Raw genomic sequence first — 27,822 nt, 5'->3', positions numbered from 1 at the left:
CCAATGGGAAACAGGGCTAGACCATCCTGTAGCCAATGGGAAACAGGGCTAGACCAACCTGTAGCCAATGGGAAACAGGGCTAGACCAACCTGTAGCCAATGAGAAACAGGGCTAGACCAACCTGTAGCCAATGAGAAACAGGGCTAGACCAACCTGTAGCCAATGGGAAACAGGGCTATACCAACCTGTAGCCAATCAGAGCAGCCTTTGGAATGTGTACATGTTCTGCACAAGATGGCTAATTACCCCTAAACCCCAGTGTTGCTGTGATTGGAGGGCACTTTATGCCAAACAACAGCTCAGTGACAGTCAGTACCCAAATTTAAAGGGGAAGTTCAGCCTAACCCTAACCTTTAGTATGGTGTGGACAGGACTAGCTAGCACCTACAAGCAATTAGTCTTCATTTGCATATTAACCCTTATTGACTCTTTTCCCTGCCGTCTAAATTCCAAGCCTGAGAGCTGCAATCTGGTTGCTAGGGATTAATTACAGGCAACAGAATGAAAGGTGAACTTCCCCTTTATCCTGAGAGCTGCCTGGTCCCCAAAGTACTGTCTGTGGGGTGTAATCTCATGGGCGGAACCTACAGAAACTGGATTTGTTCTACAGTTTGGATCCACCCCCTGTGTTGCAGGAGCCAATCAGAGCACTGCACTTCTGCGCATTGCCAGGCCCCCCCCAGGAATAACGAGGCGCAGATTAGGCCTGTACACCGTCTCTTTAATCCCCAGCTCAGTGTTTAGCTCATGCCACTAGGAACCCAAAACATAAGAAAAGGAAAGTGGGGTGCAGTGTCCGTGGGGAGGGGGCGGGGCGCCCGCAGAGCCCCTACTCTCGGGGCCCAATGGGCTGCTAATCCAAGAGTAACATAATGAATGTGTTTTTAACCAGTTCTCTGCCAGTTACTGTGTTGGGGTACAAAGTGACGCTCCCACCCCCCCCAAAAGTTCAGTCTGGTGCCAGAATGTTCCTTTCATAAAACGGACGACGCTCCTCGTTTTGTCTCCAGTTCCTCGAACGTGTCCGGTCGCTCTCCAGGGTTTTTGGTCAGTAAGGACTTGCCAGGCTCCTCCCCCAAGCAGGGCAGTTTGGTCAGCAAATACCCCCCCACTGCCTGTCGTCTAATCTCGTTCCGCCAGCAGATAGGGGTGCAGGTACATGAAAGGAAATGGAATTGGGCCCCGGGGCCGGTGCTGTTGGACTCTCATCACTGAGTCTTAAGTAGCCCCTTTAGGCCTGAAATGGTCCCAAATAAATGGCCCCTGCCTGGGGCAGTCCCTATCGTGCCACAGGGTTACCAGGAAGAGTGCTATTCACCAAATGGATGACTGGCAAAGGGTGGGCCTCTGTGTTGAACACCCAGTTATCCAATGGCAACAGGTCGTCGCTGGAGAAGAGAAGGTACAGATACCTGCACGGGGGCAACAACGAGAGACAGGAGGTTTATATACAGGGTAAGTGCTCTTAAGCCTTCATTTCTGCCCCATTAAAAAGAAATGCCACCCCACCCGATACTTTCTAAAGCCCTCAGTAACTAATATCCTTATCATTTACAGTAGGGGGTACATTATCCCTTATAATACATGAGTGATACTCAGAGTTCCCTGTATAACTCAGCCTGCAGCCTTGTGCCTTTATATGGGGGGCACAGAACCCCTCAGTGACTGCTAATATCCTTATCATTTACAGTAGGGGGTACATTATCCCTTATAATACATGAGTGATACTCAGAGTTCCCTGTATAACTCAGCCTGCAGCCTTGTGCCTTTATATGGGGGGCACAGAACCCCTCAGTGACTGCTAATATCCTTATCATTTACAGTAGGGGGTACATTATCCCTTATAATACATGAGTGAAACTCAGAGTTCCCTGTATAACTCAGCCTGCAGCCTTGTGCCTTTATATGGGCACAGAACCCCTCAGTGACTGCTAATATCCTTATCATTTACAGTAGGGGGTACATTATCCCTTATAATACATGAGTGATACTCAGAGTTCCCTGTATAACTCAGCCTGCAGCCTTGTGCCTTTATATGGGCACAGAACCCCTCAGTGACTGCTAATATCCTTATCATTTACAGTAGGGGGTACATTATCCCTTATAATACATGAGTGATACTCAGAGTTCCCTGTGTAACTCAGCCTTCAGCCTTGTGCCTTTATATGGGGGGCACAGAACCCCTCAGTGACTGCTAATATCCTTATCATTTACAGTAGGGGGTACATTATCCCTTATAATACATGAGTGATACTCAGAGTTCCCTGTATAACTCAGCCTTCAGCCTTGTGCCTTTATATGGGGGGCACAGAACCCCTCAGTGACTGCTAATATCCTTATCATTTACAGTAGGGGGTACATTATCCCTTATAATACATGAGTGATACTCAGAGTTCCCTGTATAACTCAGCCTTCAGCCTTGTGCCTTTATATGGGGGGCACAGAACCCCTCAGTGACTGCTAATATCCTTATCATTTACAGTAGGGGGTACATTATCCCTTATAATACATGAGTGATACTCAGAGTTCCCTGTATAACTCAGCCTGCAGCCTTGTGCCTTTATATGGGGGCACAGAACCCCTCAGTGACTGCTAATATCCTTATCATTTACAGTAGGGGGTACATTATCCCACAGTAGAAACTCACTTCAGGGTCTCGGCCAGGAAGAAGCTCTGCTGCACATCATCGTAGGTCGGGGAGGAGGAATAGACGTCTTTGATTCCAGAGAAGCCCCCGCTCACCCTGCAGTACTTATCTATGGCCTGGAGAGGAGACAAACCCTTGTCACTGTCATATTTACTATTTTGTTCATATTTATTTCCTTTTTACACGTTTATCCCCCAGCTGACTGTACTGCTGGGTATCTATAGGCTGATTCAGTGATTGAAGGGAATATAGAAAAGCTCAGTGGCCCAGGGACTCCCTCTAGTGGGCGAATGATAACGTGCCACACCGGCAGGCAGCTGGGTGTAGGAAGCGATGTGGCACACACAGGGTTAAGGCAGGTAAAGGCCAGACTTCTGTCAGGATTGGCTGCTTTAGCTGGGTTTAAAGGGGAAAACTGCCTCACAATATACATAGTATGATTTGCTGTTTCATTCAAATTGTATATTTTTTGCAGCTCTTTGAACTTTCAACTGGTTGCTGAACGAGGGGATCCTAGCAACCAGAATAAACAAAGCATACAAACGAACATGACCATATGGAGAAGCAATTAATCTAATCTCACAATAAATATGGCTTCTGGGAGGAACACAATGGAGGGATTGGCTGCCAGCCACTTGGGCATTTATGGACACAATTAACCCCTAGAGTTCCAGCCAAGCTCGGAGGCACGACACCCCCCTGCGTTAGGACTAACAGAGGGGCACTTACAGGACCACTTACCTGAGCAGCCTCCCAGCCCCACCGCCGGTATTTTGGGTCGTGGGTAAAGCGCCACATGTACCAATAAGTCTCAATGACCTCCGGTCTCAGGATGTAATACTTCTCATTCTGTCGTACGGCCACCGCCTCCGCGCCGCCATCAAACTTAAAGGCCTCCGGGCCCAACTTCAGCACTGAGAGGGCCACAGGGAGGGGACAGAGAGCAGGGAATACAGCAAGGTATGTGGGGGGGGGGATTATACAGATGAGGGGGATAAAATGGAGAGAGAATAGAGGGGGATTATAGAGACGGGGAGTAGAAACAGAGAGAGAATAAGGCAAAGTGAGGGGATTATAGAGACGCGGGGGGATAAAATAGAGAATAAGGCAAAGTGGGGGAATTATAGAGACAGGGGGGGATAAAATAGAGAGAGAATAGAGGGGGATTATAGAGACAGGGTATGAAACAGAGAGAGAATAGGGCAAAGTGGGGGGGATTATAGAGACAGGGGGGATTAAATGGAGAGAGAGAATAAGGCAAAGTGGGGGGATTATAGAGACGGGGGGGATAAAATAGAGAATAAGGCAAAGTGGGGAGATTATAGAGACGGGGGGATAAAATAGAGAGAGAATAGAGACAGGGTATGAAACAGAGAGAGAATAAGGCAAAGTGGGGGGGATTATAGAGACAGGGGGGATAAAATAGAGAATAAGGCAAAGTGGGGGGATTATAGAGACAGTGGGGATAAAATAGAGAATAAGGCAAAGTGGGGGGATTATAGAGACAGTGGGGATAAAATAGAGAGATTACAGAATAAGTGGAGGGATTATAGAGACGGGGGATAAAATAGAGAGAGAATAGAGACAGGGTATGAAACAGAGAGAGAATAGGGCAAAGTGGGGGGGATTATAGAGACAGGGGGGATAAAATAGAGAATAAGGCAAAGTGGGGGGATTATAGAGACAGTGGGGATAAAATAGAGAGATTACAGAATAAGTGGGGGGATTAGAGAGACAGGGGGAATTAAATGGAGAGAGAATAGAGAATAAGGCAAAGCGGGGGGATGATAGAGACAGTGGGGATAAAATAGAGAGAAAGATTACAGAATAAATGGGGGGATTATAGAGACGGGGGATAAGACAGAGAGAGAGCGAGAGAGGGAAGACAATGAGTGTTGTTTATATAAGTGAAATCCTGCTGTACCCAATCACATGCTGGGGGAGTACTGGGGTCTCATGGGGGGCTCTGCACTCAGCACCATGCACGGGCCCCGCCCCCGATGTGCAGGAAAGGAGGATTAAGTTGCACTACTTCTACTGGGGCAGTTACACTGAGACTATTTGCCCGCCGCCCCCTCCCCCATACCTGTCCGGTCGTAAGACTCGTGGCACGTGTGGGCAATCTCAGCCCCCAGCTGTAGGTAGTGGCCGGCCTTCTCTCCGGGGGAGCCGTCGGCACCCAGCGCCAGCATGCCGCCCGCAAAGCAGGTCAGGTGACCCATCTTCCGTTCCAAGTGGCCGTTCTTCCACTCGCCGATAAACGTCAGGCCCCCGCTGGACTTGCGGACCAGGTGTCTCTCTATGGCCTGTGCCGGGATAAAGGGGGGATAAAAGCGCGGCAATCATGTCTCATGTAGAACGTTCCCTTGGCTTGGGAGATAATGGGTTAAACAGTCAGACTGGGAGCTGCCATATTGCTTGTTCACCTCAGGCAGCCAATGCCCCAGGGCCTAGTGCATTGCACAATATAGTATGTACGGTGACAGTTGGAACTTTCTAATGATGTTGCCCTACAGGTGGGCAAGGGCTGGCATACTCACTTCAATGGCGCTGTCGTACATATGGCGAGCCTCTATGTCGCTGCGGTCCGATACCAGCCATGCCTTCAGCAGGTACTCGTAGAAGCTGTCTCCCAGGCCTCCCACCGACGTGTGGTCTGTAGCGCAAAGAGGGGGTTAGAGCCTCACACCTGCCCCCCCCCCCCCCCCCCCCCCGATAGGGGCACAAACTGGCAAGCCTGGCACTGAGGTGTCCCCACACCCCCCTCTCTTGGGAGGTTTCACATTTAAACTAATTTTTATTGATGATGTAGAGAGTGATATTCTGAGATAATTTGCAATTGGTCTTTTTATTACTTGTAGTTTTTTATTTATTTCGCTTTGTGTGCTGTGACTATCTGGTTGCTAGGGTCCAAAGGAACCTACCAACCAGGCAGTGGTTTGAAAGAGAGACAAGAATATGAATAGGAGAGGCCTAAATAGAAAGGTAAGTAATACAATGTAGCACTAGGAGTAGCCTCACAGAGCAATCGTTTTTTGGCTGCCGGGGTCAGTGACCCCCATTTGAAAGTTGAAAACAGAAGAGGAAGGCAAATAATTAAAAAAATAAAAAATGATAACCAATGAAAAGAAGAGTTATTTTGTTTTGCCCACTAGAGGGCCCCATCCCTCTCTGGTAAACGGATTCCCTGCAGAGAACCATATCAGTCACTGGATCAGAACATTGCGGCTGAAACTTATGGAACCTACAGGACAAGTGGAGGAATCAGGGCACGGATTGGACCCAGCTGACTCTGCCCTTTTGGTCACATGACCGCATTATCCCGCCCCTTTGCCAATGTCATAGGGTGGGGTCCAGGCTATGAATTTGGGGAAGACACAGAGGGGGGTATAAGCACTCACGTTGCCCCCAGCGCCCCGTCCTGGGGTTCAGGTAGTTGGGAAACAGCCCATTGGGTCGATCCATCTTCTGCAGGAGCTTCCGGATGTGCATAACCTGCAAGCAGAGCAACCAATTAGGCTCTTCCCATCATCCTCTGCTGCACCCCAACCCTCAGCACAGACAGGAAAGGGTCTCAGCCCAAACATGTGTAATATCATTGGCCCAAAGCTCCCCCCACTCACTCACCCTGTGTGTATGAACTGATTAACCCTATGTGTGCCTATACAGTATCACTCACCCTGTGTATATATAAACTGATTAACCCTATGTGTGCCTATACAGGCTCACTCACCCTGTGTGTATGAACTGATTAACCCTATGTATGCCTATACAGTATCACTCACCCTGTGTGTATATAAACTAATTAACCCTATGTGTGCCTATACAGGCTCACTCACCCTGTGTTATATGAACTAATTAACCCTATGTGTGCCTATACAGGCTCACTCACCCTGTGTTATATGAACTAATTAACCCCATGTGTGCCTATACAGACTCACTCACCCTGTGTTATATGAACTAATTAACCCTATGTGTGCCTATACAGGCTCACTCATCCTGTGTAAATATGAACTGATTAACCCTAAGTGTGCCTATACAGTATCACTCATCCTGTGTAAATATGAACTGATTAACCCTAAGTGTGCCTATACAGTATCACTCACCCTGTGTGTGTATATGAACTAATTAACCCTATGTGTGCCTATACAGTATCACTCACCCTGTGTGTTATGAACTAATTAACCCTATGTGTGCCTATACAGGCTCACTCACCCTGTGTTATATGAACTAATTAACCCCATGTGTGCCTATACAGACTCACTCACCCTGTGTTATATGAACTAATTAACCCTATGTGTGCCTATACAGGCTCACTCATCCTGTGTAAATATGAACTGATTAACCCTAAGTGTGCCTATACAGTATCACTCATCCTGTGTAAATATGAACTGATTAACCCTAAGTGTGCCTATACAGGCTCACTCACCCTGTGTAAACATGAACAGATTAACCCTAAGTGTGTCTATACAGTATCACTCACACTGTGTAAATATGAACTGATTAACCCTAAGTGTGCCTATACAGTATCAGGGCTCTGGCACACAGGGAGATTAGTCGCCCGCGGCAAAACTCCCTGTTCGCGGGCGACTAATCTCCCCGAGTTGCCTACCCCTGCCATCCCACCAGTGAACATGTAAGTCGCCGGCAGGATGGCAGACGCGGTGGGGCGATTTCAGGAAATCGCCGAAAAAGACTCTCGAGTCTTATTCGGCGATTTGCGCGAAATCGCGCCGCCGCGTCTGCCATCCTGCCGGCGACTTACATGTTCACCGGTGGGATGGCAGGGGTAGGCAACTCGGGGAGATTAGTCGCCCGCGAACAGGGAGTTTTGCCGCGGGCGACTAATCTCCCCGTGTGCCAGAGCCCTCACTCACACTGTGTAAATATGAACTGATTAACCCTAAGTGTGCCTATACAGTATCACTCACACTGTGTAAATATAAACTGATTAACCCGGTGTGCCTATAGAGGCTCACTCACCCTGTGTGTATACGAACTGATTAACCCTATGTGTGCCTATACAGGCTCACTCACTCTGTGTGTATATGAACTGATTAGCCCCACACATGCCTATACAGGCTCAATCACCCTGTTTGTATGTGTGTATATTTTATATATATATATATATATATATATATATATATATATATATATATATATATATATATATATATATATATATATATATATATATATATATATATATATGAACGGATTAACCCCACGCCTGCCTATACAGGCTCACTTACCCTATGTGTATAGGCACGTGTGGGGTTAATCAGCTCATATACACACAGGCTCACTTACCCTGTGTGTATATAAATTGATTAACCCCACGCCTGCCTATACAGGCTCACTCACCTTATTATAATAAACAGGGTTCCCGGTCAGGTAACTGAGGTGCACAAACTCCAGGTGTAGGGTGCCAAACTCTGCCAGGATACTGCTCCCTGCCGACGCCCAGCCCCAGTTCCTGCCAACACCACTGTAGTAACACAAAGAAACCCGCTATTAATTGTCAGCTCTATAGCATCATATAATACTGACAGTATGGCAGCTCCCACCCATAGGCACAAAGAGACACAAAGAGTGCGGTGTTACCCACAGCCATATACATATAGAGTTATCTAACATGTACATGCAGACTGCACTGCTAGACCAAACTGCGCTGCTGTTGATAATAAGAAGGAAAGGGACTGGTGGGCAAGATCAGGTGACTGGATTTACTAAATCATAAAGAACTTTACGTTTTGAGGTTCACCATAGCCCACGGGATTCCAGTTGGGGTGTTGAACGCAGGGAGCAGCTTCTCTGCCAGCAGAACAGCCTTGTTCTTAAATACCTGAAAGAGAAGGAAAGGAACCCCCCATTAATCATCCCTGCACTGATACTGTTTGATGCATTAGGGTCTGTGCTGCATGGAGCATTATGGGTAATAGAGAGGCAGCCACGCTGTAGGGAGCATTATGGGTAATAGAGAGGTAGCCACGCTGTAGGGAGCATTATGGGTAATAGAGAGGTAGCCATGCCGTAGGGAGCATTATGGGTAACAGAGAGGTAGCCATGCTGTAGGGAGCATTATGGGTAACAGAGAGGTAGCCATGCCGTAGGGAGCATTATGGGTAATAGAGAGGTAGCCACGCTGTAGGGAGCATTATGGGTAATAGAGAGGTAGCCATGCCGTAGGGAGCATTATGGGTAACAGAGAGGTAGCCATGCTGTAGGGAGCATTATGGGTAATAGAGAGGTAGCCATGCTGTAGGGAGCATTATGGGTAATAGAGAGGTAGCCATGCTGTAGGGAGCATTATGGGTAATAGAGAGGCAGCCACGCTGTAGGGAGCATTATGGGTAATAGAGAGGTAGCCACGCTGTAGGGAGCATTATGGGTAATAGAGAGGTAGCCACGCTGTAGGGAGCATTATGGGTAATAGAGAGGTAGCCACGCTGTAGGGAGCATTATGGGTAATAGAGAGGTAGCCATGCCGTAGGGAGCATTATGGGTAACAGAGAGGTAGCTATGCTGTAGGGAGCATTATGGGTAATAGAGAGGTAGCCATGCTGTAGGGAGCATTATGGGTAATATAAAGGTAGCTATGCAGTAGGGAGCATTATGGGTAATAGAGAGGTAGCCATGCCGTAGGGAGCATTATGGGTAATAGAGAGGTAGCTATGCTGTAGGGAGCATTATGGGTAATAGAGAGGTAGCCATGCTGTAGGGAGCATTATGGGTAATATAAAGGTAGCTATGCAGTAGGGAGCATTATGGGTAATAGAGAGGTAGCCATGCTGTAGGGAGCATTATGGGTAATATAAAGGTAGCTATGCAGTAGGGAGCATTATGGGTAATAGAGGCAGCCATGCTGTAGGGAGCATTATGGGTAACAGAGAGGTAGCCATGCTGTTAGGGAGCATTATGGGTAACAGAGAGGTAGCCATGCTGTTAGGGAGCATTATGGGTAACAGAGAGGTAGCCATGCTGTTAGGGAGCATTATGGGTAATAGAGAGGTAGCCATGCTGTAGGGAGCATTATGGGTAATATAAAGGTAGCTATGCAGTAGGGAGCATTATGGGTAATAGAGAGGTAGCCATGCTGTAGGGAGCATTATGGGTAATAGAGAGGTAGCCATGCTGTAGGGAGCATTATGGGTAATATAAAGGTAGCTATGCAGTAGGGAGCATTATGGGTAATAGAGAGGTAGCCATGCTGTAGGGAGCATTATGGGTAATATAAAGGTAGCTATGCAGTAGGGAGCATTATGGGTAATATAAAGGTAGCTATGCAGTAAGGAGCATTATGGGTAATAGAGAGGTAGCCATGCTGTAGGGAGCATTATGGGTAATAGAGAGGTAGCCATGCTGTAGGGAGCATTATGGGTAATAGAGAGGTAGCCATGCTGTAGGGAGCATTATGGGTAATATAAAGGTAGCTATGCAGTAGGGAGCATTATGGGTAATAGAGAGGTAGCCATGCTGTAGGGAGCATTATGGGTAATAGAGAGGTAGCCATGCTGTAGGAAGCATTATGGGTAATAGAGAGGTAGCCATGCTGTAGGGAGCATTATGGGTAATAGAGAGGTAGCCATGCCGTAGGGAGCATTATGGGTAATAGAGAGGTAGCCATGCTTTAGGAAGCATTATGGGTAATAGAGAGGTAGCCATGCTATATGGTATGAGCATTGTGGGTTATATCGGTACTGTGAGGTGCATTGTGGGTAATACAGTCAGACAGGGGCTGGGGGGCAGCTATTTACACAGTACATAGGATGTGGGTGGAAGTGCACGTGTCAGTCTGTATCAGGCCGGCAGTACATGCCCTACGGGCCCATCTCTGGCAGGGGGACATGGCCAAACCATAAATACCACCTCATTAATAACTGGCTCTTTATGTGACCTATCCCCTTCCTGCATGGAGGTCACATGACTGCAGGGTCAGGACAATATAAATCGTCTGCCCAATATACAATGATGTGAAATGACACACGCCCATGTAATAACGAGCCTGCGGGGTGTTGTGTACATTCGCCCCTACCCCCCCTGTAGTTCTATACCCTTCTGTATGCGCTGTCTGTCTCTACTCATCCATTTCATTTCTGTCTGTATATATATATATCACTCCAACTTGCAGCGCAGCAGTAAAGTGAGACTGAAGCTTATCAGAGCACAGGTCACATGGCTGTGGCACCCTGGGAAATGAAGAATATGGCTAGCCCCATGGGAAAAACAGATTACAATGCAGGATTCTGCTGGAGAAGCTCTATTAACTGATGAGTTTTAGAACAAACAGGTTTTCCCATAACAGGGTTCCTTTAAGGACTTTTCACACTCCTGAGATAAAGTTGAACTACAATTCAAACCCTTGATTAGATGTTGTAGAAAGATGAGAGATGCAGTTCAACATCACCCGTGGAGCTGAAGTTAAAAGCAGGGGGCGCTAGAGAGATAGGAGTACAATAAAAGGCTATTCTTCTTATTATCTATCCAAGTAGAACACGAGAGGACAAATGAGTGGCCCCTGGCTGCCCCCCCCCCCCCCACTTTGCTTGATGTGACCCCCACGAGGCCCAATCACTATCTGAGCTGCGGATCCAAGCGAATGATTTGCTCTCTGCTCATTTCCCAGATGACGGGCCCCTGACATACAATCTAGTGACACAAATAGCTCTGGGCAGAGAAGCAGCACCGTTATTGGATGATTTAGGGCCCCCCCCGTCTCGGGGTACTGAGCTGCGCTGCTGTTTATGAGGCCAACCAATCAGTGCAGGGCCCTCTCCTGGCTGTTAGGGGGACACAGAGACAACGGGGGGGGCCTGGGGTTACTCTGTGTGAATATGCCAGCTGCGGGCGCTAATGGGGGTGATTTAGTAGGTAGAGAAGCCCCCAATCAGTAGATCATACAGACCTGCAGGTTCTGCCTACACACAATAACACTGCAGTTGGGGTACATGGGGGTACTGGGGTACCAGGGTCATATTAGTGTTGGGCACACAGACACCTACCTGGCATTTCTGGTGGCAGGGACCAGGGCCCCCCCCAATCCTTATAATACTCCCCGCAGCTCTTACGGAGCTACTCCTGGAGACCCCTGAAATAACTGGACATTCTCTTGGTGCAGTGCTACCTCCCTTTGTGCGAGTGGCCCCTGGGGTCCCCCCATTAATCCTATGTAATGCCCAATGAGAAACGCTTAATGGGGCAATATCTATGCAGCTCAGAGAGCGCCGCAGGGAGTGGGACCCCCATCAGTCACCGGAGGCCCGAGGCAGAGAGCACGTGCAGCAGGGCATCATGGGAAAATCTTCAAGGGAACCCATGGCTGCGGGCAACAAACCAGTAGCCTATAGCCATAGGTGCCAGTGCACTATTAACCCCTTGTGTTAGTCATCTCCCTGACCATGTGACCAGGACCCACAGGAGACTATGTAGGCACTTACCTCCTGCCCAGATAGGTAGAACGCTGCCAACAACCCACCAATGAACCGGATGTTCACCTCAAATACGGACACTTCGGCATTCTGGGAAACACACAAAAAAAAGTAAATGAGAGGGGGATCAGGGCTAATACAGGGTTAAATAGATACAGAGATATTTAAGGCACAGTAACATTAATGGGAGTAATTATACTTACTACACTGAAGTCCAAGTTATTTTGCACCCACTCCTGTCCTTCCCTGAATTCATCCAGGAGCCCCATAATGTACAGTGAGTCCAGGGCATCGACTATTGTGGCTCCCATCTGGGAATTTCCTGGGGGGACACAATGTGGGATTGGGGGGGATGCAACAATAATTGTAGGGAGCCTGACATCAAGGATACAAATCAGCCCACCCTAACCGGCCTACAGGCTTGAAACATTGGGGTGACAGTCACCCTGCTATAGTTCCAGGGGTACCCAGGGCACAAATAAGCACTCACCCCAAATCCCCCCCTAACTGGCCTTCAGGCTGGGCCCCCTTAGCCCATAACAAGGTTACAGATATATAGAAACATTGGGGTAACAGTCACCCCACTATAGTTCCAGGGGTACCCAGGGCACAAATAAGCACTCACCCCAAATCCCCCCCTAACTGGCCTTCAGGCTGGGCCCCCTTAGCCCATAACAAGGTTACAGATATATAGAAACATTGGGGTAACAGTCACCCCGCTATAGTTCCAGGGGTACCCAGGGCACAAATAAGCACTCACCCCAAATCCCCCCCTAACTGGCCTTCAGGCTGGGCCCCCTTAGCCCATAACAAGGTTACAGATATATAGAAACATTGGGGTAACAGTCACCCCGCTATAGTTCCAGGGGTACCCAGGGCACCAATAAGCACTCACCCCAAACCCCCCCCTATCTCCCCCTAGAGAGGAAAGGGTTACCGTTTCTTACCAAATATGTTAGTGGAGTGGCCCTTCCTGGCAATGGGTTTGAGCTCATTGTGGCCCCAGCCGTACTGCTTGTAGTTGTCCCAGGCATGTTTCATCATCTAGAGAGAAAAAAGGACTGGATGTTACACAGGTTGAGATGGAGGGTGAATAGGGGGCACTTGGGGTGACTATTACTGTGGGGGTAGGGGCAGAGGGGGCCGTGTAGAACACACAGCTCACAGGTTTGGTACCCCTGGAGTTTGGCACTGACCCATTGACCCAGTCAGTTGCACAAGACAGAGAGAGACTCAGAGAATAAAACGCACAGGAGTCAATGGGGCAGCACACACAGCTCCTTGCTAAGAGGCGCAGACTCTGTATTATCTCATTAGCGTTCAGCCATCTTTTATCTGTTGGCTAAAGCTCCGCCCCTATCACTTTAAATAATAAATATTACGGTTTGTAGCAATGACGCAGAATTCTCGAATACGTTCTTATGGGTAATTGTATTAACTGGCGTTACTGGCCCTTTAAGGCCTCTGCCCTACACACATATGGGGGCACTATTTATATTATGAGCCATTACTTGCCCCCCAACCTACGTGGCCTGATTAAGTCTCCCCTTACCTCTTTAATTTTGTCCCGTTTCTCTCGGATGTCGGGGTCCCCGGGATCCCCATTCTTTATCTCTGGGAGGTTGGGCACGGGGGCCAGAGGAGGGGGCGGGTTATCCTTTTTCTTTAGCTCCTCGGCCAGTTTGCTCTTCTCTGTCTGGATCTCGGCCCGGATCTCATCCCGCGACTTCTTCAGCTTCTCTTTGGCCTCCTCTAGCGCCCTCTCATGGTCGGCGCGGATCTTGTTCCTCAGCTGCTCCTCCTCCTCCCTGGCAGCAAACGGAAAAGGGCGTGGTCAGGGAATGGGGCAGAAGGCCAACCTATGCCCACTGGGCAAGGGATTGGTACAAGCGCAGTCCTGGGCATTTTAAGACCCCACCTACCCCCTTTAAGTGGCCCCATAATATGTTAGTGAGCTGGGGGGAGGGGTGCTAAAAAATAAACAATTATTTAAAAAAAAAATTGTGCAAAATATAAACTAACAATTTAACTGATAATTATCATTACCTCTTACACGGAGGCGGCCATTGCTGGCAGAGGGAGGGGCTAATACACATTATTATCTCTCCTTACACTGACGCTGGTTGGCAGAGGGTGGGTAAGTACAGCTGGTAACCTACCAACCTACAGTGACTGTACAATGGGCAGGATTTAGCCCACAAGCACTGGGGGCCATTCACTATCCCTTTAATGCACAAGCGGGGGGGGGGGGGGATCTCAGGCAGCTACTTTATTGCGGCAGTCGCACAACACTGAGTATTTCAGGGCGGATAAGGGAACAGTAAATTATTCAGGGAGCAGATTCACCCTCACAGAATCTAGGGGGCGTCACGCTGGTCTAAGCCTAACAATGCCGCTACTCACCCCTAAATAGTGACCCCCCAGCTCAATGCTGAAGCCCAAGGAGCTGCTGTTACTGTGACAAAGCTACCAATATTCTCTGGCAGATCTGCGGATAAAGGTAACACAAAGCCTTACTTCCCCTTTAAAGCCTTTCCTGGTGTGATCGGAACAGACTCAGCTTGGCACTTATTCTCTGAGCCGGACTCTTCTACTAATTACCCCAAAATTGGATTAGTAGGGGCACAGCAAAGGGCAAATGTGCCCCCCCGCAGTCTAAGCACGGTAATGAGGGGAAATTTTGCAATGTCACATGGGGCTAGTCATATTCTTCATTTCCCAGGGTGCCACAGCTATGTGACCTGTGCTCTGATAAACTTCAGTCTCACTTTACTGCTGCGCTGCAAGTTGGAGTGATATCCCCCCCCCCTCCCCCCCAGCAGCCGATCAGCAGAACAATGGGAAGGGAGCAAGATAGCAGCTCCCAGTAGGTATCAGAATAGCACTCAATAGTAAGAAATCCAAGTCCGGCTTGGGACTCCTCCAGTTACATGGGAGTAGGAGAAACAATAGGTTAGCTGAAAGCAGTTCTAATGTGTAGCGCTGGCTGAAAGCTCAGACTCAGGCACACTTTACTGCTGCGCTGCAAGTTGGAGTGATATCCCCCCCCCCTCACCCCCAGCAGCCGATCAGCAGAACAATGGGAAGGGAGCAAGATAGCAGCTCCCAGTAGGTATCAGAATAGCACTCAATAGTAAGAAATCCAAGTCCGGCTTGGGACTCCTCCAGTTACATGGGAGTAGGAGAAACAATAGGTTAGCTGAAAGCAGTTCTAATGGGTAGCGCTGGCTGAAAGCACAGACTCAGGCACAAGGCACTGAGATGGCGCCTACACACCAATATTACAGCTACAAATACATTTGTTGGTTGAAGAATAAAAGGTTAAATGGCAGAGGGAATTATTTGCTGTGTAACAGGGTCATTTAGAGATACTCAGCCCCATAAATATCATGGCAGGGTCCCTTTAAGGACTTTTCACTGCCTAAACCTGCTGCGTGCCAACCTGCTGGCATCTGTGTGTATCTGCGGCTGTGAGAGGAATAACAATCCACTGATACACAGGGGGGGCCCCGGGCCCCACAGAGCGCCAGCTGCTGGGATGAGAGGTGTTTAGTGGAAACAAAGTGGCTGCGGGGGGGGGGGGAATGGGGCTGGAGAGGCGCTTGAGATGATTGCTGTTTGGGCACAGAGAGAGTGTTAATCAGGCGCTGGCACAGGGGGGCAGGAGAGAGCCCGTCGGACTGGCACTGAGCGACCCACTCACCTCTGGTACTGGGATGGGCCACACACAGGGGCCACACAACTGAAACCCTCCCAGCTATAAGCAGCCATGACGCACGGTGACTATAGGGGGGGGAAGCACCCCATGGGGGGGGTTATAGGGGGGCAGTGTGGGCACTGACCAATAAATAGGTTTAATATATAATTAAGAAACGGTCTGGGGGGGGGTCACTACAATGGTTTGTACAGACTGGGACCATGGTGGGGGCCCCACACAATACACAGGTATCCCCGGATTGGCACAGTATGGGGGCAATTGCTTCAGGCAGGGGTACGCTGCTCTGACCCCACAGATCTTTGTTTATTATGTTGGTTGGGACCCCCCCCCCCCAACAAACTATCCCCCAACTTCCACTTATTATTATTATTCTTAGCACCGCCCATTTTCTAAACACCCACGCTTCGCCCTATAGCGGAGCAGGGTGCTTGTGCTTTTCTAAGCGATCCCGCCCCCCGTCTTTTTGTGGCGCCGTTCCGAACCCCCCAATTTTCCCATTGACTTTGACAGGGAAGATTTTCAAACTGCTGCCAATCTTGCAGCTCCCCAAACTCGAATCACATAGTCATGGGGTCAGGCTGAATGAAAATATGATGATTATTGGATGCCCAAAAGTGGGTGGAGCTACAAACAGCCAATCAGATTTTACCTGGAGGAACTCCAACCTGCTGACAGTCTAACAGTATTAACACCAGGGACCCAAACTCTGCACAGTCGGTCACTAGGGGACTGCATTTTTAGATTTGACAAAGTGGGTGGAGCCACCAGCAGCCAATCAGATTTCATCTATTGAATTTTTTTTGGTTTAAATTTAAACTGCTGCCATTCTTTAACTATTAATCCCAGGGTCCCTAAACTTTACAGAGTTAGTTACTGGGCAACTGCAGTTCCAGGTTAGGAAAAGTGGGCGGAGCCACCAACCGCCAATAATTATAGTATAAACCCAAGAGATTGCGCCAGGCCTGGAGCTGTGCCAACCTGCCCCTATCAGAGCCAACCCGCCCCTATCAGAGCCAACCCGCCCCTATCAGAGCCAACCCGCCCCTATCAGAGCCAACCCGCCCCTATCAGAGCCAACCCGCCTCTATCAGAGCCAACCTGCCCCTATCAGAGCCATGCTACCCCTATCAGAGCCAACCTGCCCCTATCAGAGCCAACCTGCCCCTATCAGAGCCAACCCGCCCCTATCAGAGCCAACCCGCCCCTATCAGAGCCAACCCGCCTCTATCAGAGCCAACCCGCCTCTATCAGAGCCAACCCGCCCCTATCAGAGCCAACCTGCCCCTATCAGAGCCAACCTGCCCCTATCAGAGCCAACCTGCCCCTATCAGAGCCAACCTACCCCTATCAGAGCCAACCTGCCCCTATCAGAGCCAACCTGCCCCTATCAGAGCCATGCTACCCCTATCAGAGCCAACCCGCCCCTATCAGAGCCAACCCGCCCCTATCAGAGCCAACCCGCCCCTATCAGAGCCAACCCGCCCCTATCAGAGCCAACCCGCCCCTATCAGAGCCAACCCGCCCCTATCAGAGCCAACCCGCCCCTATCAGAGCCAACCCGCCCCTATCAGAGCCAACCCGCCCCTATCAGAGCCAACCTGCCCCTATCAGAGCCAACCTGCCCCTATCAGAGCCAACCTGCCCCTATCAGAGCCAACCTGCCCCTATCAGAGCCATGCTACCCCTATCAGAGCCAACCTGCCCCTATCAGAGCCAACCTGCCCCTATCAGAGCCAACCTGCCCCTATCAGAGCCAACCTGCCCCTATCAGAGCCAACCTGCCCCTATCAGAGCCAACCCGCCCCTATCAGAGCCAACCTGCCCCTATCAGAGCCAACCTGCCCCTATCAGAGCCAACCTGCCCCTATCAGAGCCATGCTGCCCCTATCAGAGCCAACCTGCCCCTATCAGAGCCATGCTACCCCTATCAGAGCCAACCTGCCCCTATCAGAGCCATGCTGCCCCTATCAGAGCCAACCTGCCCCTATCAGAGCCAACCCGCCTCTATCAGAGCCAACCCGCCTCTATCAGAGCCAACCCGCCCCTATCAGAGCCAACCTGCCCCTATCAGAGCCAACCTGCCCCTATCAGAGCCATGCTGCCCCTATCAGAGCCAACCTGCCCCTATCAGAGCCATGCTACCCCTATCAGAGCCAACCTGCCCCTATCAGAGCCAACCTGCCCCTATCAGAGCCAACCTGCCCCTATCAGAGCCAACCTGCCCCTATCAGAGCCAACCTGCCCCTATCAGAGCCAACCTGCCCCTATCAGAGCCATGCTGCCCCTATCAGAGCCATGCTGCCCCTATCAGAGCCAACCTGCCCCTATCAGAGCCATGCTGCCCCTATCAGAGCCAACCTGCCCCTATCAGAGCCAACCCGCCTCTATCAGAGCCAACCCGCCTCTATCAGAGCCAACCCGCCCCTATCAGAGCCAACCTGCCCCTATCAGAGCCAACCTGCCCCTATCAGAGCCATGCTGCCCCTATCAGAGCCAACCTGCCCCTATCAGAGCCATGCTACCCCTATCAGAGCCAACCTGCCCCTATCAGAGCCATGCTGCCCCTATCAGAGCCAACCTGCCCCTATCAGAGCCAACCTGCCCCTATCAGAGCCAACCTGCCCCTATCAGAGCCAACCTGCCCCTATCAGAGCCAACCTGCCCCTATCAGAGCCAACCTGCCCCTATCAGAGCCATGCTGCCCCTATCAGAGCCATGCTGCCCCTATCAGAGCCAACCTGCCCCTATCAGAGCCAACCTGCCCCTATCAGAGCCAACCTGCCCCTATCAGAGCCAACCTGCCCCTATCAGAGCCAACCTGCCCCTATCAGAGCCAACCTACCCCTATCAGAGCCAACCTGCCCCTATCAGCATTACAGTGAAATCCTCGCAAATCCCACAATAACCCTATAAAGGTTGGAAGCCCCCCAGCTGTTCTACATCTGTTCCCGCCCTTACTGCACTTCATAATCACCCCCAGTACCAGATACCAATGGGCCTCCCAGCATTCCCTGGTTCTGCTTCAGGAACTATGGGGCTTAAAGTGGTGGGGGGGGGGGGCTATAGCAAATCCTATGGAACCAATAAGCACAGCCTGGGACACCCCCATACTCAGGGTCTCTGGCAGGATCCACCCAACAACTGGCTGTCCGGTTCTACGCTACCTGGGTTCTACGCTACCTGGGTTCTACGCTACCTGGGTTCTACGCTACCTGGGTTCTACGCTACCTGGGTTCTACGCTACCTGGGTTCTACGCTACCTGGGTTCTACGCTACCTGGGTTCTGCTGCTCTGGAACACAAGATTTGAGCCTCATTCTCTAAGCGCCAGGTTCCAGGCTATGACATCACAAGTTGCCCAAAGTGCCACAAGGGTTATTACTGTGCCCCAGCCTATAGGAACGCACCGCAACGCGAGTAACAACGATAAAGAAGTCGCCCCTAATTAGGGAATTAATGGGGCGCAATAAAAGCAGCAAAGCGAGTGGCAGAGAGGAATTATGTTCAGGGAGCGGAATAAGCCCAAGTCTAATCATTGCACGCACTGCTAATTAGGAGATTTCAATTAATTGTCTTAATGAGAATGATGGCGGCTCCGTAGAGAAGTCTATTCCAGGAACTCATCAGCGGCAAGGTGAGCAGTGGCGGAGACGTACAGTTCTACTGAGTATCACCCATACGGCCGACCTCCCCTATAGCAGGCACCGGCATAGCTTTCAGTAAATGGCTTCCCTAGAGGTGGCCAAACGCTGCCCAATACCCTTTTGTAGCCAACCCAACAGCCCAGGGCCCAATAAGACGGATACAGTACTACTGGCCACACCCCCTATTGGAAAATTTCTATTGCTCTGCCCATTGGGGCCCACCTGCTGCTGCACCATACGCTGCCCAACATGGCCAATCAGGAGATGACATATTCAAACCTGCCTGATCAATGAACCAATCAAACAGTGATGTGCAGATTGAATCACTTCAGCCCACATCCAACCCAGACCTGCGCTTCATTAACTCGCAATGACCAATGGGAGGGGTGGGGTACGGCCAACATACACATCACTACAAGATACTGGTCAGGATTGGCCCCTACACATCACTACAAGGTACTGCTCAGGATTGGCCCCTACACATCACTACAAGGTACTGCTCAGGATTGGCCCCTACACATCACTACAAGGTACTGCTCAGGATTGGCCCCTACACATCACTACAAGGTACTGCTCAGGATTGGCCCCTACACATCACTACAAGATACTGGTCAGGATTGGCCCCTACACATCACTACAAGGTACTGCTCAGGATTGGCCCCTACACATCACTACAAGATACTGGTCAGGATTGGCCCCTACACATCACTACAAGGTACTGCTCAGGATTGGCCCCTACACATCACTACAAGGTACTGCTCAGGATTGGCCCCTACACATCACTACAAGGTACTGCTCAGGATTGGCCCCTACACATCACTACAAGGTACTGGTCAGGATTGGCCCCTACACATCACTACAAGGTACTGGTCAGGATTGGCCCCTACACATCACTACAAGGTACTGCTCAGGATTGGCCCCTACACATCACTACAAGGTACTGGTCAGGATTGGCCCCTACACATCACTACAAGGTACTGCTCAGGATTGGCCCCTACACATCACTACAAGGTACTGGTCAGGATTGGCCCCTACACATCACTACAAGATACTGCTCAGGATTGGCCCCTACACATCACTACAAGGTACTGGTCAGGATTGGCCCCTACACATCACTACAAGGTACTGGTCAGGATTGGCCCCTACACATCACTACAAGATACTGGTCAGGATTGGCCCCTACACATCACTACAAGGTACTGGTCAGGATTGGCCCCTACACATCACTACAAGGTACTGGTCAGGATTGGCCCCTACACATCACTACAAGGTACTGCTCAGGATTGGCCCCTACACATCACTACAAGCACGTGTACCTACCCCGGGGCCTACAAGTTACCTACAGAGAGGGCAGCCGGCAGCAGGCCAGCCAGCAAGTGGTTAACATTCCTTCCCCCCGGGCTCGTGCAATTCCCATTTTCCCACAGAGCAATAATGTTGAAATGCGACTTCCATTCCAGCGATTATTTGGCGCATTAGGGGAACTGACAAGATCTCGCATGAGATCACAGAGCTGTAATAACAGGTTGGAACTGTTCCCTTTAATAACTTGCCGGGAGTTAACCCTTTCATGGCACAGGAGTAGGAGGCCTAGGGAGCGGTGCCAGGAGATGGTATGGCCCGGAGGGAGGGTTACCATTAACTCTATAGGCTCTGGGCTCCCACCCTCTGTGCCATGTAAGTGTGTATCCCCCATGGGCTGATCCCCTGCACATTTATAGGCAGTCGTGTAGGGAGCGCTCCCACAGTAACATGGACCCCATACAGCCACCAGCGCTTCAACTGGTAACTTGCCATGAAAGCAGGGGCTCAGTATGTATTATTGTCAGGAATGAGAGTACAGTTAACGTGGCACATACTGGCACTCTAGGTGGCACATGTATGCACAGAGTGGCCTGTAGGTGGCGCATGTATGCAAAGAGTGGCCTGTAGGTGGCGCATGTATGCACAGGGTGGCCTGTAGGTGGCGCATGTATGCAAAGAGTGGCCTGTAGGTGGCGCATGTATGCACAGGGTGGCCAGTAGGTGGCGCATGTAGGCACAGAGTGGCCTGTAGGTGGCGCATGTATGCACAGAGTGGCCTGTAGGTGGCGCATGTATGCACAGGGGGCCAGTAGGTGGCGCATGTATGCACAGGGGGCCAGTAGGTGGCGCATGTATGCACAGGGGGCCAGTAGGTGGCGCATGTATGCACAGGGGGCCAGTAGGTGGCGCATGTATGCACAGGGGGCCAGTAGGTGGCGCATGTATGCACAGAGTGGCCTGTAGGTGGCGCATGTATGCACAGAGTGGCCTGTAGGTGGCGCATGTATGCACAGGGTGGCCAGTAGGTGGCGCATGTATGGATAGGGAGGCCTGTAGGTGGCGCATGTATGGATAGGGAGGCCAGTAGGTGGCGCATGTATGGATAGGGAGGCCAGTAGGTGGCGCGTGTATGGATAGGGAGGACTGTAGGTGGTGCATATATGGATAGGGAGGCCTGTAGGTGGTGCATATATGGATAGGGAGGCCTGTAGGTGGTGCATGTATGGATAGGGAGGCCTGTAGGTGGCGCATGTATGCACAGGGAGGCCTGTAGGTGGCGCGTGTATGGATAGGGAGGCCTGTAGGTGGTGCATATATGGATAGGGAGGCCTGTAGGTGGCGCATGTATGCACAGAGTGGCCTGTAGGTGGCGCGTGTATGCACAGAGTGGCAAGTAGGTGGCACATGTATGGATAGGGAGGCCTGGAAGTGGCGCATGTATGCACAGAGTGGCCAGTAGGTGGCGCATGTATGGATAGGGAGGCCAGTAGGTGGCGCGTGTATGGATAGGGAGGACTGTAGGTGGTGCATATATGGATAGGGAGGCCTGTAGGTGGTGCATATATGGATAGGGAGGCCTGTAGGTGGTGCATGTATGGATAGGGAGGCCTGTAGGTGGCGCATGTATGGATAGGGAGGCCTGTAGGTGGCGCATGTATGCACAGGGAGGCCTGTAGGTGGCGCGTGTATGGATAGGGAGGCCTGTAGGTGGTGCATATATGGATAGGGAGGCCTGTAGGTGGCGCGTGTATGCACAGAGTGGCAAGTAGGTGGCACATGTATGGATAGGGAGGCCTGGAAGTGGCGCATGTATGCACAGAGTGGCCAGTAGGTGGCGCATGTATGGATAGGGGGGCCTGTAGGTGGCGCATGTATGGATAGGGGGGCCTGTAGGTGGCGCGTGTATGCACAGGGTGGCCTGTAGGTGGCGCATGTATGGTTTGGGAGGCCTGTAGGTGGCGCACATATGCACAGAGTGGCCAGTAGGTGGCACATGTATGGATAAGGAGGCCTGTAGGTGGCACATGTATGGATAGGGAGGCCTGTAGGTGGTGCATATATGGATAGGGAGGCCTGTAAGTGGCACGTGTATGCACAGGGTGGCCTGTAGGTGGCGCATGTATGGATAGGGAGGCCTGTAGGTGGCGCATGTATGGATAGGGAGGCCTGTAGGTGGCACATGTATGGATAGGGAGGCCTGTAGGTGGTGCATATTTGGATAGGGAGGCCTGTAAGTGGCGCGTGTATGCACAGGGTGGCCTGTAGGTGGCGCATGTATGGATAGGGAGGCCTGTAGGTGGCGCATGTATGGATAGGGAGGCCTGTAGGTGGCGCATGTATGCACAGGGTGGCCTGTAGGTGGCGCATGTATGCACAGGGTGGCCTGTAGGTGGCACATGTATGGATAGGGTCAACCCATCCACCAATGAGATCTCAGGTCAAGGTGTCTTGCAGGGCCAGAGTGGCCAGTATATAGATCAGTATGGTTGCCCACGTGCCATTGACCCACAGGACACAATGGGCAGCCCCCTAGCTGGGTGCTGTGAATGCCAACATAGTTCTAGGATGAAGCCATTTTCATGCGACAGTGTGACCCAGGGGCAAGCACTCGCTGTACACATGGTCGCATACTGCCCATACCCAGCCCTGTCTGGGGGCACTTAGTTGGTTTCTGGATGGAATTGCCCCAGGGTGGGCCTCACAGAGGGAACAGGCCGGGGCCCATTCTGCGGTGCCAGGTACATTTTATGGGCAGGGGCACTGGGCACACAATAGGATCTTGCCCTTATAGCACAGACAGGGCAGAGTGGGTGGCACAGATGCCCGAGGGCTGCCCTTCCCTGCTCTGTTTGCCACTAACACCGGCACAGAAACGGTTAATCTTTGGTTCCAGCGACCTTACTGCTTCCGCCGTGTGGTGGGGAAAGGGTTAATGGGCAAGCAGGTACTTGCTGGGGCCCCGAGGCTTTAACCTCCTCCCTCCCAGAAGCGTCAGCAACACAGTCCGACGTGTTTTCCTGGTGAGGGTGATAATTACACGGCCAATCCCTGTGGGACTACGAGCCCCATGTGTGCGTCAGGGAACAATAGCCCCGGCTTCCTTGTGATGCCCGCACTCAGCGCCAACTCACAGGGGGGCCCCACTGACTGGCAGGGGCAAAGCTTCACTAACTGCCACATGAAAGAGCAATGCCGTGGGTATTATACTGGTTATTGGGGTGGGGAACCCGTAGCCCCAATATTCCCAAGTGTGGATTTGCCCCATGGCGGCACTGGCACCTCTACTGCCTCGTGGCTTCGGCCCGTCTGGCCAAACTTTGTTTGGTTGCTTTCCAGCCCAATTTGTGAGCAAATAAGTTTCTCTTTCCATGGGATCCGCCCCAGCGCAAATACCCATCTAATCCCTGTAAATCCAGTATTTATTATTCCTGTGCAAAAATAAGTCAAGCGATGGTGCATTCCATTCCAACAGCAAGTGCAGGGTGCAAAGGCAAATAATCCCCAGGCCTTGAACCCACTGCACCCTGCGCTTCCCCTCCCAGACTGGCACAGTGACAGCTGTCACTCAAACCACTGGCTGTCAGTCATCCACAGGGCCCCCAGCCATTGGCTCCTCATAGGTCCTATGCAGGGTCCCAAATACATGAAAACATCAGTTGGCTTAGTGTCCATATTGTTATAGATCTGGGGTAAGTTTCTTGCCCTGGATACCCCCACAAACTGAGTGTCTGTATCTGACATTATATTATATGCTATGGGGCCCTAAACAAATGCTGGACTGCAAAGCAGAATCTAAAAAATGTGTGAAACCCCACTGTTGGGACAGAGACAATGGGCTGTTTGATACGTGCCGGAGAGATTATATCCGTAGTTAAGCCAAGCTGTGCCGAGTGCTACTGAGAACATTTAATCATTAGCATTGGCCCTCGCCCTGTGGGAGCTCACTGGTTCCTAGCAGGGGCACAAACACCGACTCCTCAGGAGCCAATTAACCTACTTACCCAAGGGGACATGGGGGGCATACAAACTGCACACAGAGTGGGTCCTGGTTGGTATCTAATGCAAGAACCCCAACACGTCGGAGCAGCACCCCACTGCACATAGACCAGACCCGCTGAAAGTAGGTTCTGGCATTTCAAGTCCAGAGAGGCCCAAACAGCCCCCCCACAGGCCCAATAAATAGTGACTGCCTATGGCATCTTACAGCAGCACCTCTGGCATTTGTCAAATGACACAAAAGTCATTTAATGGGGTTTTTTTACCTTTAAATTATCTTTTAGTATAATGTAGAGAAGGTAACTCTGAGACAACCTGCAATTGGTCTTCATTTTTTATTACTAGTGGTTTTTGACTAATTTAGCTGTTCAGCAGCTCTTCAGGTTGGAATTTCAGCAGCTATGTGGTTGCTAGGGCCCAATTTACCCTAGTAACTAGGCAGCATCTTGTAAAAGAAACAGGAATATGAATAGAGAAAGGCTCCTCACAAAGCAATAGTTTTTGGCTGCCGGGGTCAGTGACCCCCATTTGAAAGCTGCAAAGAGTCTGAAGAAGAAGGCAAATAATTCAAAAACTACGAAAAATAAAAAATGAAGACCAATTGAAAAGTTGGTCATTCTATAACATACTAAAAGTTAACTGAAAGGTGAACCCCCCACCATATCTGTCCTTGAATGGGGCCTCCCCGACCAATAGTTTTTGGCTGCCGGGGTCAGTGACCCCCATTTGAAATCTCAAAAGAGTCAAAAAAAGAAGGCAAATAAAAACTATGAAAAAATGAAGACCAACTGAAAAGAATAATAAAAGTTAACCTGAAGGTGAATCACCCCTTTAAGAGACAGATGCCACGACTGACTAAGGGGAAATGACTGTGTGGCACGTGCTGGGTTGGCCAAGCCTTCCTACCTGTGTCGGTGCTCGTCGTGGCCTTGGCCGTGGATGAGAACGCTCCCGGAGTTCTTGGCTCCTTTATTAGATTCTATATGAGGAATAAGCACATCCTCCAGGCCCAAGTCAAAGCGTTTGTGCTTGGAGGAGTCGGGGAGGAAAAAGAAAGCCCCGAAACACAGGGTGATAAAGGCACTGAGGATGAGAAGCAGAATGAATTTCTCCGAGAGCCTCAGGGTGGCCCGATGGTGCGGAAATGACGAAGGTCCGAGGTTCAGAGCCGGGATCCGGCGCCCCGTGAGCGGCAGAAGGGCTGGGGTGGTCATGGCGGCAGTTACAGAGCAGTCACTCCTAATGCAGGGCGGGTATCATGTTATACCGAATGTACAATGCATTGAGAGTTCCTTCTAGTTGGGCACGGGGGCAAATGGGGCAACAGAATCTCCAGTATCCGCTGCCAGGAAATCGGGGTATCGCCCACTCTGCCCGCTTATTCCATCCTGGGTTCCAGCAGAGCCACACACTCCCGGCTCCTGGGTCCTTAGGCTCCGGTACCTGTAACACAGAGAACAGATTAGGGGAGAGAAATACAGGGGGCAAAATGAGAGAGGGGCTTCAGTCTAAGCCTAGGGGGATAGGAATAAACCAATGCGGGGGGGGGGGGGCAGCAATGTCAGTGTAGCCCCCCAACCCAGGAAATGGTAACCAGTGGGGTTCTGAGGGATCCACTCAGCCACCGGATGGATAATAGGTTGGTGATGGGGTAGTGATACAGGGAGGTGTAAAACTAATTAACCATGAGAGCTATTTACCCTAATACTCCAGGGTAACAGTAAAACAAGATGCCCCCTGCTCACTTTATAAAAGAGCCCCATACAGCCAATCCTAATGGGGCAATTAGGGCATAGCCCCAGGCATCCTGTTACCCTGGGGCAATACATGAAGGAAGGAAAAGTACTGAAGTAATGAAGTTACCCTTAGGGCAAGGCAGTTAGGGTTGTAGCTCCTTGCAGCTGGGGATCCAGGGCAGATAAATGTTATTAGACCTACAGGTAGCCAGTTGCCCCAGGGGCAATTATAGCAAAAGTTATCTCCCGGGCGATTCTGACTGGATGCGCAGGGGGGCAGTCACTCCCAGGGGCAGTTCTGATAGGATCTATAGGGGGGCAGTCACCCCCAGGGGCAGTTCTGATAGGATCTATAGGGGGGAAGTCACCCCCAGGGGCAGTTCTGATAGGATCTATAGGGGGGAAGTCACCCCCAGGGGCAGTTCTGATAGGATCTATAGGGGGGCAGTCACCCCAGGGGCAGTTCTGATAGGATCTGTAGGGGGGAAGTCACCCCCAGGGGCAGTTCTGATAGGATCTGTAGGGGGGAAGTCACCCCCAGGGGCAGTTCTGATAGGATCTATAGGGGGGAAGTCACCCCAGGGGCAGTTCTGATAGGATCTGTAGGGGGGAAGTCACCCCAGGGGCAGTTCTGATAGGATCTATAGGGGGGCAGTCACCCCCAGGGGCAGTTCTGATAAGATCTATAGGGGGGAAGTCACCCCCAGGGGCAGTTCTGATAGGATCTGTAGGGGGGAAGTCACCCCAGGGGCAGTTCTGATAGGATCTGTAGGGGGGAAGTCACCCCCAGGGGCAGTTCTGATAAGATCTGTAGGGGGGAAGTCACCCCAGGGGCAGTTCTGATAGGATCTGTAGGGGGGAAGTCACCCCCAGGGGCAGTTCTGATAGGATCTATAGGGGGGAAGTCACCCCAGGGGCAGTTCTGATAGGATCTATAGGGGGGAAGTCACCCCCAGGGGGGCCAGTCACCCCAGGGGCAGTTCTGATAGGATCTGTAGGGGGCCAGTCACCCCAGGGGCAATTATGAAGCGATGGGCTGGATTCCAGTTATCCCAGGGGCAATTAAGATGAGAGCCGAAGCTACCCCGCTACCCCCGGGCAGTGATGATGGAGATCCAGGAATCCAGGCCGCGCTGGGCGTACGACAGTCCCGTAAAGCCGCAGGTTCCGCCGATGAGCCGAGCCCTTAACACTATTAAACCCTCAGTGCCGGCCGAGCCTCCCCGCTCCGCTCCCTGTCACCGCAGCTCCGCCTCTGCCTCACACCGTAATAGTTACCGGCGCCATCTTGGCCGGGTGGGAGGGGCGAGGAGGGGCTGCCATGGAGACGCCAGGCTGCCGGAACCAA

At 51.1% G+C, this 27,822-nt stretch overlaps 1 protein-coding gene across 1 annotated transcript; it reads right to left on the bottom strand.

Moving 5' to 3' along the window:
* Positions 1 to 701: 701 nt before the first annotated feature.
* On the bottom strand, positions 702 to 27,822 carry man1a2 (mannosidase, alpha, class 1A, member 2). Its single transcript, XM_002943445.3, has 14 exons — positions 26,602 to 27,822; positions 25,645 to 26,181; positions 13,629 to 13,884; positions 13,024 to 13,120; positions 12,280 to 12,398; positions 12,086 to 12,166; positions 8,399 to 8,493; positions 8,013 to 8,136; positions 6,050 to 6,143; positions 5,189 to 5,304; positions 4,735 to 4,954; positions 3,390 to 3,562; positions 2,649 to 2,764; positions 702 to 1,413 (listed from the first exon to the last, which is right to left on the bottom strand). Exons 2-14 carry the CDS (start codon positions 25,950 to 25,952, stop codon positions 1,281 to 1,283), a joined length of 1,932 nt encoding a protein of 643 aa, XP_002943491.1. The 5' UTR covers positions 25,953 to 26,181; positions 26,602 to 27,822; the 3' UTR covers positions 702 to 1,280.

The sequence above is a fragment of the Xenopus tropicalis genome, chromosome 2, assembly GCF_000004195.4.
Source record: "Xenopus tropicalis strain Nigerian chromosome 2, UCB_Xtro_10.0, whole genome shotgun sequence".
NCBI classification, from domain to species: Eukaryota; Metazoa; Chordata; class Amphibia; order Anura; family Pipidae; genus Xenopus; species Xenopus tropicalis.
Note: the sequence above shows the minus strand (reverse complement) of the source record. Positions and strands in the feature narration are given on the sequence as shown.

What these genes read in the sequence shown, in the direction of transcription:
- man1a2 (XM_002943445.3), bottom strand. Translation starts at nt 25,952, where the DNA reads ATGACCACCCCAGCCCTTCTGCCGCTCACGGGGCGCCGGATCCCGGCT. An exon ending in GACGGGGCGCTGGGGGCAAC is followed by an intron (nt 5,305 to 6,049) that starts GTGAGTGCTTAT and finishes TTTGCGCTACAG; the next exon opens with ACCACACGTCGGTGGGAGGC. An exon ending in CGAGTCTTACGACCGGACAG is followed by an intron (nt 3,563 to 4,734) that starts GTATGGGGGAGG and finishes TGGCCCTCTCAG; the next exon opens with TGCTGAAGTTGGGCCCGGAG.